Genomic DNA, 15841 nt, shown 5'->3' with positions numbered 1-15841 from the left:
CCTTTTTTATTTTTACCAAAGGACTCCGGATATTTTTGAAACAACGGCTACCTACGTTACTACCCGTGAAGTATTCTGTGCTTAAATGAAAGAGTTATGCACAAATAGGTTGAGCAGCTACTAAGATTAGCTTAGATTAGTCGGACGGACACTAACGGTCCTAAATAATAATTTATCAATTTTTTGTCTACTAAAGATCAAAATTTGATAATTTCTGCCTACTACACTTATGAAATTACGATATTTGGCTAGCACAACTTTAAATAGATTGACTATTAAAAACTATGTAAAGTTTTGGTCAATCCTTTTTCAGTTTCAAATCCATTAGACCGAAAAGCAATATAGGTACGTATTACAACGTGACTTACTTACATTAAACAAGGTCCAAACATTAAAAAGATATAACTTATGTGCACATTAAGGCACGACGACAATAATATGTTCCCCCGGTGCGGAGGAACGAAATGATAATGCTTGCATCTGCATACTGTCTGTACCTACCGCTCACACCAGCGCAGTCACTTTTCACTGTCCTCGTTATTTCCTAACGCATCTATTTCGCTCATATACGACGTACATATATGATTTACTTCAGAAACCGTGGATGTAAGGTAGGAATAGCATTTTTGTGTACTAGTGTACCATTTTTAAGTCGCTTGTTACCCAAGTTGAATCCAACGTTTGTATAAATTTATTTCTTTAGTATACTTGAGTTCAAGTTAAGATAATTCAAGTTTTATTTGTGTTATAATTTTATTATACTAATTTATTTTGAGAACATTAGGTATTAGAAAGCACATTAGGTACATTATCGTACTCAGTTATAGTTTTCTCTTACACAGAGATTTTGACTTTTTGTCACCTATTATATATTATAGCTTTTACAGTATCACTGTGCCTAAAAGCTATAATAATTAATTCAATCATAATAAAATCCAACATGGCTGGGACTTTTCCATTATGTTGTCAACTATGTGTGACGTGTACCAAACCGTATTAGATCAGCTGAATTTTAACAAAGCTATTACAAGAGTGTGGTGTGACGGTGATAAACAGTTGAACACTGAACATTTCTACCACCTCGTACGGAACCATTTTAATAGACAGCCGTGCTCAACAAAGAAACAGTAATGGTTTGGTGGTGACACGACAAATTAGCCAAGTACAAGTGGTGCCCGTCGCGAGAATTCCAAAGTTACACTATTAAATTTAATAATCATTTAAGAGCTCCAACTTATACAAATATTCCGACGAACAGATACTGAGAACGGTCGGAATTCTGTTCCCTCCGTGCAAATGCGACTACCACAATTCGACTAATTGAAGCCGAACCAGAAAATCATTTCTCGACTGCATTTCTATACTAACTAAATAATTTAGTAAGTTTTGAAACCATGGAACCAAAAGCTTACGTTTCATAAAGTCCCTTTGAATAGCGTACCTGCTGCGGACCGGCGGTCTGTCCGTCCATTTTGTGCCTGGATCGGTATCCAATTAGAACGATGTCTCGTGTAAACCTATACAGGTAATTATATTAGCATATGTTCGCTCCACTTCGATACTATAACTGGGTTGATGCATATATTCGTTTAAGACGGGTGCGGACCGCGTCGCAGGGGCGAGCTAAATGAAGAACAGAGGTTCCATTAAGTAGTTATTACATGGCCACGATACACCCCTTTGATCGAGGACTTTCTTTATAATGTATTGATGTGTACATCATAACTCGTAATGTACTAAAGAAAATAAATACTTCTGTTACAGTCCAAACTTCTAAATTGTTTCTTCTAAATCCGATATAGTCAACGAAAATTAAATGTGCACTTACTATATTTTTCTTAGGTTTATAAAAATACTATTTTAGTTGATTATCTTAAAAGAAAAATATGACATTGATGTTATATATTGATACGAATAATGATAACTATTGCACATCTTTGTCTGGATACGCGACTTTCTCAAAGAACAAAAGTTTTTAAAATCAACATCATCTTATCCTGAAAGCATAACAAACTTAATGTTTTACCAGTGAATTTTATTTTGAGAAACTTGCTTCGATACTTTATTTATACATCGTAAATACGTCATTCCCGACTCTGTCAGACAGTGCATCTACTTTCAACCCTTTTGGCAGACGTAGCATCTTGTTAAAGCAAATAGGGTTTTTTTTTTTATTTTTTACGTCTAAACACTTTACGGTGGTGTCAATTAATGCCGATCCTCTCATATCACGAGAGTCAACTATACAAGCTACACAAAAGGTTCCAGGTTCGATTCGTTGGCTTGCCTACTTATACAGGATGAATTTTTCAAATAGGCCTTCAGGGCCAAATCCGAAACTATAAGGATTAGCGAAAAATGCTGAAAGGAGTTACGAGGCCGATTTTGATAAAAACTAAAACTGCAACATTCGTTTTTTAAAATATCTTTTCGAATCGAACGAGTTCATTTTGAAAAAAAAATACACCCTCTATCGAAGCGAATCGAACCTGGAACCTTTTGTGTAGCTTGTATAGTTGACTCTCGTGATGATACAAGTATTATTTTATTATATTAACTTTAGATAGTTCTGGGTATGGTTGCAATTATGAAAGCGTTGTTTTATTTTAGCCTAATCACTGCTGTGCCAAGCTATCCCCCAAATGTTCTAGTTTGAAATGTGTGGTAAGGGCCATAATCTTACATACAACGTTCCAACTTAGTTCTCAGGGGCAGCAACGCATCTGTGCATCTTATGTCGTCGATCCTATTTGAGGCTGATTACGGATGTCGCTGGCACTGGCCTTACCATCAGACGGACTGCGTGTACGTTTCCTACGTCTATACCAAAACATTAGCACATTACCGCTTGTGAGAACTTTTACGTAGAAGGCAGTATGTCGTACGTCATCCAACTCGTCGGCGATGGTCACTCTAAATGAGCGGCGACCAACGTTTTAACTTTGTTACACGAAAGCTTTTAGCTTCACATAATTTCTTGCTCGTCATATTTTTACACCCTGTCAGTACCGTCTCATGCCTTTATTTAGTTATTTCACAATGATTTAAGTCAACAACTTCTTGAACTCGACCTATTTTTTACCCGACTGCCAAGGAAGGGTTATGTTTTTCGCGCGTATCTTGTATGTTTTTCTTTTCTTTCTTTATTTGATCCGATCTTACAAACGGCTGGATAAATTTTGACACTTAAGGTGTCATTATATTCGTCTCAATGACCCGAGTGTCCTTAGATAGGTGTTAGAAAAAAAAAATCAAAAGGGCGAATTTTTGGCGCGAAATAGTAACACATTTAAAAAAAACTTAACCGTACCTATCGAGTGGGGTATCAAATGAAAGTAAATTAAACGTAGATTATAAAAAAACATATTTGTATATATACAAAACAGCAAGATGACTGACTGATTGACTAATTAAATGACTTTTTCATTTTTCAGAAATCAACGTACAGCCAAAACCGCTCAACTTAGAGTTCTGAAATTTTGCACATGGGTTTGCTATATAGCGTTAATAAGTACTAAGAAAGGCCTTTTGGAAATCCCACCCCTAAGAGGGTAAAATAGGGAAAAACAGTTTTTTTGAAATCCTTTAATTTTGAAGCAACTACTATAAAATTTAGTATTTGGCTTTCTGGGTAGGAACAAGGACACACCTATTTATCCCCTTTCGAAAAATCAACCCCGTAGAGGGTAAAATAAGGGTTAGGGTTGAACAACCGTCAATTTTTAAACAAACACTATAAAATGTTGTATCAGGCTTGTTCGATAAAAATAATGAAATTCTACCCCTAACGAGGTAATATAATCGAGATGACTGTCTGACTAAATGAGTAGTGTTGCTGTGCCAGAGATCAATGCTAAGGGAAACCGCTGCACTTTAGAGTGCTGGAATTTTACTCATAGGTTCTTTATATATCGTAAATGAGCACTACGAGGATAAAATAGGATAATATTGTTTGAACATCTTTTGATTTTGAAGCAGATACCCACTATGAAACTTTGTATTTAGCTTTCTGCATAAAAATAATGAACACCTATTTCACCGTTTTTGGAAATTCTACTTCAGCCTGGTTAGTGCAGTCGGGTTTTTGATTTTTTAATAAAATTACTTGTTTCATAAACATTTAATGTAGTGCTTTAGGGCTTGTATGGAGTCCTTAACATTCAACATATTGTGATATTTGTGACGGATAAGTATATGTAAAGCGTTTAACGGATAATCTTTTTAATATGAAAGTAAAATAAGAATACTTATAACAACGTTATGAACAAGAATAATAATAAAATCCTGTTTATATCCAGGCATTGAACGTATCAGACACGAACCGGGGCAGACAAAATAATATTTCTCTATGCAATATTTTGGCAAACACGGTTGGTGTCCCCGCTGTCTCTCTCTCTCACAAAGTGCCTCTCCGATTATAGCGAAGGTTGGCCGTCAATTTTGCAAACTTCCTTCAATCTTTAGCAAGGCGAAATAGTTGGGCAGCACTTGCTATCCCTGTCCACTCTCTAATATTTTGCAACCAAGATTTCTTTCTCCGACCCACTTTTCTTTTGACTGCTACTTTTTCCATCATAATTAGTTGCAGCAACTGTTATCTGTCATGTCTCATGATATGACCTAAGTGGGCAACTTTTCTGAGCTTGATGGTTTGCAAAAGTTCGGAGTCCCCGCGGCACCTGTTATTTATTTTAGATATAAAATAAATACATACATCAATACAAATTGTATAGAAGAATACATTTTTGTCAGCCAAAGCAGACGTGTGAAGCTCTTTCAGTGAAATGAACGCTAATTGAACTGATCGAAAAAATATTTTGAAAGTAAAAATATTCCAAGTTGTGTGAAACTTAAACTTTAAAAAATTAAAGCTAATTACGCGTTAAGTTTAAAATATAAACTAAGTAGTCCGTACGTCGAGTACTATGACAGTTTGTCTTCCGTCCAACGTTAATCCAGTATCAGACTAGGTCTGCCCGCTAAGCGATGCAATTACCGGCACAAATTGAGACATCAATATCTTCATACAGCTGATTACTTACTGATTACCAATAATATTATGAACACAAAAAGGGACATTACTTTATTATGCATTCACAATAATAATACGAACAGCGAGATGATACGAAAAGGCCATCCACTCGTACATAAAACACAAATTCCAAGAACCACACGTATTCTATTTAAGCAAAATCAGAAGTAATATTTGAATTATCAGCTTTTAATTACAATGTATGTGTTTTAAATTACAAATTTTCTTCAAGTTAATCACAAGGTTTAGCCCTCACAATCTTACGAAGTAACAGGGAAGGTTAAATAATAGCTTCTAAAATAGAATGTAGGTAAATGTACCGTATAATAATGTTTCAAGTGGAAAATATACAGGTACACAGGTGTCAATTAAAAGTTTGAATTCAATGGACGACCCTAGAGCTAAATTTAAACTATACGTATTTGAACCATTATATTTTCGTCAGACATTTTTATTAAGTTACTACCACACCGACGCCTATTAATATTAATTCAATACTAACTACCCACAAGCGTTACACAAGACATGTAGGTTCACAGGCTTCATGTTCAGAATTCAGAGTTCAGGAGTGGGCCATATTCAATAGCAGAAAATAAATCGGTCAAGTGGGAGTTGAGCTCACGCAATTCGGTTTGATCAATAAAACCCACGTATAAATTATAAGTCACCTCTAAGTTATTCGTAATAACTATAAAAATAATAAGTTGCGTAACCTTCCAAATTATATAATCGTTGACGTGATCATTTTATGTTTTAATTCTTATATTTCAGTGATAAAATCGTAGATTCTTCTCCCTTCTCTTCGTCTTTTTACAAAAACTCCTTCTCTTCAGTTGCTGTTGGTTTATGGAACAAGTTACCCATGGACATACCCCGTGCTGAATCGCTTGATTCATTTAAAAACCAAGTTTTAAAATATACTCGAAAGTATGATTTTCCGCCTCCTGTTCGTCTTTTTCATGTGTACCGTGTCATTGTTTTGGTTGTTTTTTTCTCTGTCTATTTTTGTTGCTTTAACACTAATACTAAATGTATCCTATCCTTTATTACCTATTCCTTCTCTAACTTCACGCACACTATCCTGCTTTCTTCACTTGTCTCTCTTTTCTTTTTCATACATAGGTTGTCTGGAAGAGATAGCTACTTAGCGATAAGACCGCCTATTGCATACTGTTTCACCTGTTATGTATATTGCTTATTGTTAAATTTCAACTGTAAGTGTGCAATAAAGAGTATTTTATCTTTATCTTTATTCTTCCAGGTGATAGGTGATCAATACCGCCCATGGGTATCTGTAATTAACACCAAATAGAACAAGCACCTCAATCACTGATTCGTTGGCTAATCCTGATGTCTAAGATAGTCTCCTCACATGTAAGTTAGCTGGCATCTCCATTCTTCCATCGAAACACCAAAAAGCATTACTCTAGAAGTAGGGGATGGCGGAGGTGTGTACCACCCCATTAAACCAGTAGGTACCTATGTATGCAGTAATGTTCGACTGGGGAGGGAAGTTTCTACCACCTTCTTTCCAAATGCTCTACCACCATGAAGTGTAAGTCACCTAAACGAATGTGCTAAATAAATTCCAAATATCGCAAACCTTATGGACATAATAGAATTGAATTAAAAATACAATGTTTAATATCCCAATAAAATTATATTATATCGCCTATACGTACGACATCAAAAACTGAGTAACTCCCAACTCGCACCCAAAAATCTCAGATGCCAAGAGCTGGCATGGGTAATCGATAACTGATCGATTGTAGACGCTGTGATTTCCATGTTGATGTTATATGAAAGGGAACAAAGAGTGGAAATGTCGGCCCAGTAGGTATGCGAACAGTCGATCAAGATACGTAGCCCGGAGTATGCATAGAATCCGCTATTGTTGCACAAGACAGGCTTGCCTAGAGGGTATATGTGTATGTACTCACATATGTCTAGAGCGTGCAGTCGCAGGGCACGCACCAGCAGCAGCAGAGCTACTACACACCGAACCATCTCGCCTCGTTCACTTCGTCACCGCTGTGGACATGCCGAATCTGCAACAAACGTACTGATTTTTAAATATTCCCACTATTATACTAGCAAGACGGAAAAATAAGTACCTACTTATGTATCTAATCACGGTATGTGCTGTACAGAATAATTAACTCTAAGGGTGCGTGGAGTCCAAAATAAGTTCTAAAAAACTGTCACAGCCGGAGATGCAAACGCCATACATCAGGGGTCGGTCACGTTTTTGGCAAGGCGCAGATCCGCGGGCCGAAGAAGAGGGTCGCGGGCCAAATGCGGCCCGCGGGTCACGGGTGGCCGACCGCTTCAGTCTACATGAGAGACTTTTTAAAAAAAAACTGTCAAAAGTTCATCACTTCCGCAACTCTACCACGAAATATTTTTCAACTTTTGGAAAGTTCCACCGCATTTACAAAAAAAAAATGAAAGGGAGGAAAGCTATTAAAAATTCCCAATAAAATATAAATATAACCTGGTTTCTGGTTAACATTGGTTTGGATACTTTAGGAATACTTTTCGAACCTTTTTCAGTAAACACACGAGTAGTTACAGATACACGTATTGGTATCTTTTCAAATTCGCTCGAACCAATACACGGATTATATCAGTTGTATAACGCGGATGGAATGAAAGTTATTCACATTTCTGAGAACAAAATTCCACATATGAAGTTGTTACTATGAGGTCATTGAATGTGAGTTTCCGATTGAATGTGATCCAGGTATTTTATGTCACAAGATGAAGTCATAATATAGTTAAAGCTTGTTACTTGAAATTGTGAGGACTTCACATTCATCCGAGAGCCAATGAATGTGTCAGTTGGGATAATAAAGGGGCTGGGGTAAAACAAAACGACTGAAACTGTGTACTAAAATGATCATATTTAATACAGACCACATCATTCAAACGCCATGAAAGTGACGTTCGTCGTTGCCGGCAGGCTATGAGGCGACTATCATAAAAATAGATGCTTTGTACATCGGGATTCCCCGCATCATGGGTACCATGCACATACACTAACACGAATACGCAAACACCCAGAATGAGAACACATATCCAAATTCATCATTCAGATATCTATCTGGCGAGATATTTAACTCGAAACGTAACACAATACATCAGTTTATAGTTAAATAATATAAATATAATTAAATTATTTTAATATTATGTATTTGTGAAATACTGGTAAATTGTAATATGTATGTATGTAACTGTATGTATAACTGTAAAATGTATGATATGTAACTTGTTCTTTTTATATATTATTATGTGAACCCTGCGGAAGAGCAGAGAATTCTAACACAGGCATATTTTGCTTAAAAGGAGGCTCTGGCCACTTATATTGCAATGAATCTAATTTGAAAAGCAATAAAGTATTTCTATTTCTATATATTTCTATAAACGGAAAAAAAAACAACTAACCTAATAAACAAGCGTCAAGTCAAGCGTGTTTCGAAAGACAAAATATAATACGCCGCCCTGAAATCCCTTATGTAGGGCCGCGAAATATAATCAACAGGGATCAAGAGATTTGTGTCAACAGGTATTTTGCTTCTAAACCCGTACTGTTCGTTGCATAAACAGTAATAAACACTTATCGAGCTGCGTGAATAAGTAATCGAGCAGAATGTTCTAGAAAAGATTTAGAAGTTCAGAAGTGATGACCACCACATCTTTATACTCTCCATACTCCATTTTGAGCCTTTGTTTGGTTGTACGTGAGAATCCGAAAAAAATAATAGCATATGTTAAAAATGTAACATAATATATTATTATTTATTTTAAACATATTACACATTTTCATATAAAATAACTCTTATGATATCATACTTTACTACTTACTCTATTTTACGAGCAAACTCATAAAGGTAAAATGTATTAAACAACTTAACTTTTTGTATCTATGGTAAAACGCAGCTGCAAATACATTTAAACTTTATTAAAACAGTTTGCATAACGGCTTCGTGCGAGTAAGTGGCAAAAAACAAACACAAAATACAGTTGAAAATAGTCAACACTAAACAAGTTTAGGAAACCCAATGGCAACGAGCGACGTAAACAAACACGTAGGGCTAAAAGCTACAGGCTAAAAAAGCTACGAACAGTTTGCTATTTACCTCGAGAAAATGTTTCAAAGAGCTGAAAGACCTAAAGCCTAGGACACACGGAACGCCGCACGTAAGCCGCTCGGATAGGCTCGCCGCACAATCGTTAAAAATCCCGTTTTACTTACACAATATGCGACGTGATTCGCGTACGTTAGACACTAAGAAGTTGAATATTACACGACTTTGAAATAACACCAAGGAAATCAATTTAATACTTTAATAGTTATTTTATGGAATAATGTGCACACTATTTTAGCATAAAAGTATTGATTATTTATAATTATTATTGCCAATTACATTACCGATATTATTAGAATTATGCTATTATCTTATTGCGCGAACAACGAATAATTTTGCTTTATTTGTATGTGATAGTTTTTAATCTATAGTGTTAATTCAACTAAGCGTCTCAACGTTTTATAATAAAAGATGTTTTAATAGCATTTTAAACAATACATTAATAACGATTTAAGAACTATAAACAATTTAAACTGCAATAAACTGTCTCTTATTCTGGCACCAACAAAGAAACCTGTTGCACAGGATTTAAAGAACTTGTAATAAAGGAATGAATGCACTTGCGCCAACTATTGCGAATAGCGGCTAAACTTTTATTTGTGAAGTTAAAATATTTTCTGAATAAGTTAATTTATGGATATTAGATTTCAGGAATTTTCCTATTTCCTACGTCAAACATTTTTTTTTAAAACATACTTTTAATGTGAAAGTAATATTTTTAATACCTTATTTAATAGTATCGATAGTTCAATTAGAATTACAACTTATAAAATCAGAGCGAAAAGTACGTCGGTTAAACCGGGATCTCTGAGAAGTGTGCGGTTCGCGGAGCCGAAGCTAGGTGCTCTCGGGGCGACGCGTCGACGTCACACTGAATTCAGATACTAAGGTTTAAAGGCCTGTGGGACGTCGGGACGCCGCGCGCCGGACAGCGAGCGAGCGGGGTGGATGCAGTTGGCGCGGAGGATGTATGCCTGTCCCTGTTCGTCACGTGAACCACACCACTTTCCTGTTGGGAGCTAACTCTACATTTAATGGATCACTTCGCAATATAAAAGTCTAGAAACAGTTGTCAAGTGTCAATTCCAAAGAATTTTGTATTTTAGAGCCCCAGCCAACCACGTACTTTTTACCGGCAGAGAGTTTTCCGATAGACTAGTTTGTAGGCCCATCAAACTTTTTTATCGGCCGATATCCAATCGTTCTAATGTGTGCACTTACATACTTCCTCATACCGATTAATGCTCGACCAAAGTATCGTCTGATAAAAAGTGCAGTTTTCGGAGGCTCTTATTCTTATCAGAATTTTTTGGATTTCAATTATTATCCATTTCAATGTTTAGAACCAGTTTTAATTTGAAAATACCGAGACGGATTAGAATTTATTAAGCTGCATACGAGTACAAAACAACAACAGACAACTCTCCTTACCTTACGATACGCTTTCTCAGATGTCTTGTATCTTAAAATGCCGTAAGATTCACTGTACAAAAGACTAGACTGGGATTCTACACGTCAAGGGGTATTACCTTGCTTGTGTAACTTACAACTTGCTAGATGCAATTACATTGTGGTTTGCAATTACTTGTTGATTTAGGCAAGCAATACGATACTGAAAAAGCGTATGTGTGTACAAAGTATGCGTCTATTACCTTATGTTTGGCGTAATTAATGAAATACATCTTCTAGGCATAAGTACCTAAAGACAATTTTTATGACGTAAGTAAATACTAAAAAAATATGTAATCTCTTTTCACATCGATCTGTTTTCTCAAACGCGTCTTATGAATTATAACTTAAAAAAGAAATATATATTTTAAACGCGGTCACGGGTAACTTTTGTAACTCATAACATGACACTCAAAGGTCATTTTCTATAGTAACGCACTGCGTTCACAAAATTAAACTTGATGTCTCTCACAAAAATTTTTTGAACCTCTTAATAGATAGTTCGGGCATTATACATTCAAATGTATTTTATTAGAGATTTAATTAAGTAATCTTTAACTTATAAGTTATATCCTTTACAGCCTTCATTTATTAGGGTTCCGTACCCAGTATGCCTTCCTGAGCGTTTTATTAACGTTACTGTTCACGCACGACGTTGTGCCTTTTTTATTCCCCACAATGCTCTTATGCTAAAGCTTTACTCGGCGTAATATATCGAAAGGAGTACTCCTAAAATCAAGCATGTCATCCGCACATGAACTGACTTACGGCCATTATATAATAATCGATCTATCAAATCTTGTCTAACAAATATCGGCATATGACAATTTCTAGGAAGCAAAAATTGTTAAAATGGCGATATTTGCACGAACATCCATTAATTAAGAGCAATACTCAACCTAAGTCCTGTTAACTTATTTTTAATAAACATTAAGTCATGCAGCATATCAGCAAGTCATTATTGGGGATCTCAAATTAGGGGATGTAATTGATCTGATTCCATAAGTAGGAATACGAGCGTCGTCCAAATAATAAATACGTCATTCCATTACACCATTTCGACGACGAATTGACAATAACTCGTAACTCAAAACACGCTACTTTAGATAAGAAGAAACGCTACTTTAAATAAGAAGAAACGCTACTTTAAAACACATAGAACGTATTGATACACTTTAATATTTTGCTCAATTTTGAACCTAAGTAGCTGGTGTCTTCAGGACGACCTTTGATACGTCAATTTAAGTCCAAATATGCAGAAATCGCTTTTCCGTAAAAAAATGAGATGCGAGTTATTGCTACTACATCGTCGATTTAATCCTCAATAACTAATTGTCAAATGTCAAGTCTCCCGTTCGCGCGGAAAACCGAGTGGACAGTGAGGTAAATATTTTATATCACGGCGTGCGTAAATGGACGTTTTACGCACGCTTCGCGTGCGCAAAACCCCCATTTCCGACCCCGTAATGTAAAATTTTATACAACACGCGGACGAAAAATGTTTTTCTGACTCGTGTGATTGCAGTCCTCGCCTGCGGCTCGGCCTGCAAACTCACACTTGTCAGAAAAAAAATTTTCGTCCTCGTATTGTAATGTACTATTTGATACGTATACATTATTTCAATCTTTTGACACGTGACAAAAATCGACGTGAAGAGAAACGTGTATTTATTGTGAATTTTAACCAAGTAGACGTTACATCATCAACAAGACGTCTATTACGTTTTAGATAAATGGCGATCATTGGTAGGAGAATCACTGCATATGTGTGACAATTATAAATAATGGGCGACAAAAGTGCATCACACTCGCAATCGGCGACGCCGCCCATCACAACGCACTTGAAGGTGGTAGAAACCTTTGTGGTTCGACTCCGGCAGCACCACCGCCACACATATTTCTGCCTCATAACAGCAGTATTAAGCGCTGCTGTGTTCTGGTTTGAAGGGTAAGGGAGACATACTTTTCCGAGGAGTTCCAGCTTAGTCCTCAGGGGTAGCGGCGCATCTGTGGCCGACCTCAGGAAGGAAAATTTAATCCTATCTGGGGTCAGATGTCCATGGGCGGCAATAGCCACTTACTATCAGGTGGACTGCATGCTCGTCTGCTACTCCCATTCTTTTTCTTTTTTTTTTCTTGACGAGGGGAAACCTTCAAAAGGTACCCGACGACATGGGAGCGACGCCGGGTTATGTGGGATTTTTACCGCACTAAAACCCCCCCGGTGGCCGTCCTCAATGCTTGTTGGAGAACTCCGGGATCTCCGACGGAACGCAACCGGAGTCCTCCAAGCGCGATGCCCCAATCGGGCTCTGCCCTGGGAGAGCAGTTTTCGCTCCTCCGACACCATCTGGTGTTCACGACGGTATGCGACCACACATACCTCCGTCCTACCATGAGCTCCCACTCTTGCCGCCCGCAACCCCGGAAGCCCCCTTTTAGCCGCCTCTTACGACAGGCAGGGGATACCGTAGCCCTATTCTAGTCCCGGAACTACAGGGACATGACTGGAGGCCCCTAGACTAAAAAGTTGTTTTGATTATTCAAAATTACAAATGTCATATATACTTCGTCGCCGATTATTAGGTATTTAGTAATGGGTTGATTCCGGCGACCTGTATTTTTTTCGTTGATAGCAGCTGTGTTTGGGGGGCCCAGGGCGGACTGCCCCTTCCGAATTAATCCGCTAGAAGCCCTTAGTATTTCAATAACCACTTTACCCAATTATTGAAATCTGTATTCAAGTTTACAGTCATTTGCCTAAGTACTATTCATTTTACTGTCGTCTACCTTTACCACAGACCTGTATTTGTTTTACCTTTACTTTACTTTTTTTACCTGTAACAAATTCCTTTACATCGCCCGCTAGTCGGAAGCAAAGTTCACTAACAAAATATAGAGAAACAAATTTCCATGTACAATGTATTCGACCACGTATGAAGTCGACACGTAAAAATCTTTACGTTCTCTGCATTTTGAGACCAATAATATAAATCTCAGTAAGCAGTGACGCAGAAGCCCTTTCTACTTATAGCCAATTTATATTTAATTTAAATTGAATCGGTGGTGTACTTGATCGGATTCTATCTGGAATACGAATAAAGTCGCCTCCTACATTCATACCATAATTAGGAGCACATCTTCAAAGTCACTGATTGATTAGCTTCACAGGAAGCCAGAGTGATGCAATAGACATAATATTCTTAGTCAAGAAATAAATTGCTTTAATAGAAATTTATTGCATATTAAAGAGAAATTACAGAAAAACCTGACAAGTGCGAGTTCAACGCGTGGAGAGGGTTCCGTACGTTTCGTCCCAATAATCATCCAAACTACTGGTTACGTTATACCTTCGTCTTTGGGTCAAGCAAAAGCAAAAATGTGTACCAATTTTCAACTCAATTGGTTCAGTACTTTCGGAGCGGATTAACTGTGACAGATATACCGACAGACAGCCGAGTGATCCTATAAGGGTTTTTGCTTTTCCGTACGGATCTATATAAAACTACCAAAACATCATTTTCACCGAGTGCAGAACCTATTTCTAGTGTAATGTATTTAATTTAGGTTCTTGTTCCATTTTTTCTTCTTCCAATTATTTTTAAGCAGGTTTTTTAGAATAACCTGTTCATTTATTACTTTATTACGTTTGTTTCGTACTAGCTTACAAAAGAGTCATTTCCTGTCTTCTCATGCAAGAGTTACAGACAACAAAGGGATTACACTCAAGAGGTATCACTTGTAGTATCTCTCGTATTCGTAGGTACGACTCTGTCGACTTGTCTAAAGACGGTTGGATTGGAATGCCACCTCTTTCGGGGTATCTTTCCAAGAGCCCCGCGTTTGCTACGAATACAAACTATTAAATTGTAAACTTAACATAACTTGCATTGCTTTGCAAAATTAAAATAATTGGGAAAGTGCGAGTTGAACTCGCAAACGACGAGTTCCGTGCCATAGCAGCCATGAAAGTAAATGCATTATTACAAAAATCTAAATTATTTAACGCCGTACGTATTATACGTACGGCTAAGCGCATCGACTACAGTAAAACCTCATTTAAGACATGACTCTGAAGCGCGGATGGGTAATTGGATGCAGTAGGTAATGCAAATATAACACATGGAAAAGGTACGTCAAGATGTATCAAACTTGTCCAGAATAGGGCTACGCCCCTGCCGTTCGTAAGAGGCGACTAAAAGGGGCTTCAGAGGTTGCGGGCGGCAAGAGTGGGAGCTCGTACCGTCCGACCAGCGACCCCGGGAAGCACGGCACTATGTGTGGGCGCATAGCGTCGTGCACACCGATGCCGACGATGTAGCGAGCGTCATGCTCACCTGGGCGGAGCCCGACGAGGCAACGCGCTAAGAGGACTCCGGTTGCGTTGCTCTGGAGATCCCGGAGTCCTCTACGCAGCGCCGAGGACGGCCACCTTTTGTTAATACCCCGCCCTCGGTTATGTAGTTACGTCTTACGTAAGAATCCTACATAACCGATCCTACGGCACAGGGTACCCCCACGTGGGTACCCTATGGCGTGGGGGTATTTTGTTTACAAAAAAACGGTGTATTAAACTTAATATTAAAAATACTTCACGTAATATTATTGCGTAATGTAGTTGCGCTGCCTACGAAATCTACTTTTAAATAGTAGCGTTTTTAAGAGCAATTCTCCAGCATTGAGTTAGCAGAGGCGGAGTCACTCAAGATTCGCAGTCTCAAGTAGCGTGCAATTTTATAAATATATTAAATTTGCGAGACATATTCCGGACGTATAAGACAAAAATAGTTCAGACTAACAATTCGTTTACCTATGCACTTAGGCGGCAGAACTTGTTGTAATGAAGCTTTTAAAATCTTCAATATGATGTTCCTAAGAAATGTTGCTAATATTGTTTGTATTTTTACCAGACTGCGGAGGTAATGATTTTCGAACACATATACATTCAAGTAGTGTCGTTGTATTCGAAGTTGTGGGCATGATATAGTCTATCGGTCTTATTCATAAAAAATGCTTATAGAAGGTGTTAAGTACTCATTAGTTAAATTGTTCGATAAGCTTATAAAACGTTCCATAAAATTGTTTATTCATAAACGTACCATAAAACTTCTATAACTAATGTGTCGCTAAAGTCAACTATACATGAAAATGTTGCCATTATAGTGAAGTTCGGCGAACAAATTGAGAAACATCCATAGATAAACATAATTAA

General features: G+C 37.3%; 1 protein-coding gene across 2 annotated transcripts in view; it reads right to left on the bottom strand.

Annotated features, from left to right (window-relative positions):
- The window catches only part of Tkz (tyrosine kinase-like protein), an 84711-nt gene that overhangs the window by 52139 nt on the left and 16731 nt on the right, over positions 1-15841 (bottom strand). For both annotated transcript variants that reach the window (XM_073074602.1, XM_073074601.1), the window contains exon 2: positions 6973-7080. In XM_073074602.1, the coding sequence (XP_072930703.1) occupies positions 6973-7039 (67 nt within the window). In that variant the 5' untranslated portion in view covers positions 7040-7080. The remainder of the gene's footprint in view (positions 1-6972; positions 7081-15841) is intronic.

Source organism: Epargyreus clarus, unplaced genomic scaffold (genome assembly GCF_041222505.1).
Source record: "Epargyreus clarus isolate Ecla_fem2 unplaced genomic scaffold, WU_Ecla_fem_2.2 ptg000007l, whole genome shotgun sequence".
Classification (NCBI taxonomy): Eukaryota; Metazoa; Arthropoda; class Insecta; order Lepidoptera; family Hesperiidae; genus Epargyreus; species Epargyreus clarus.
This window is presented reverse-complemented; position numbering and strand designations above follow the sequence as displayed.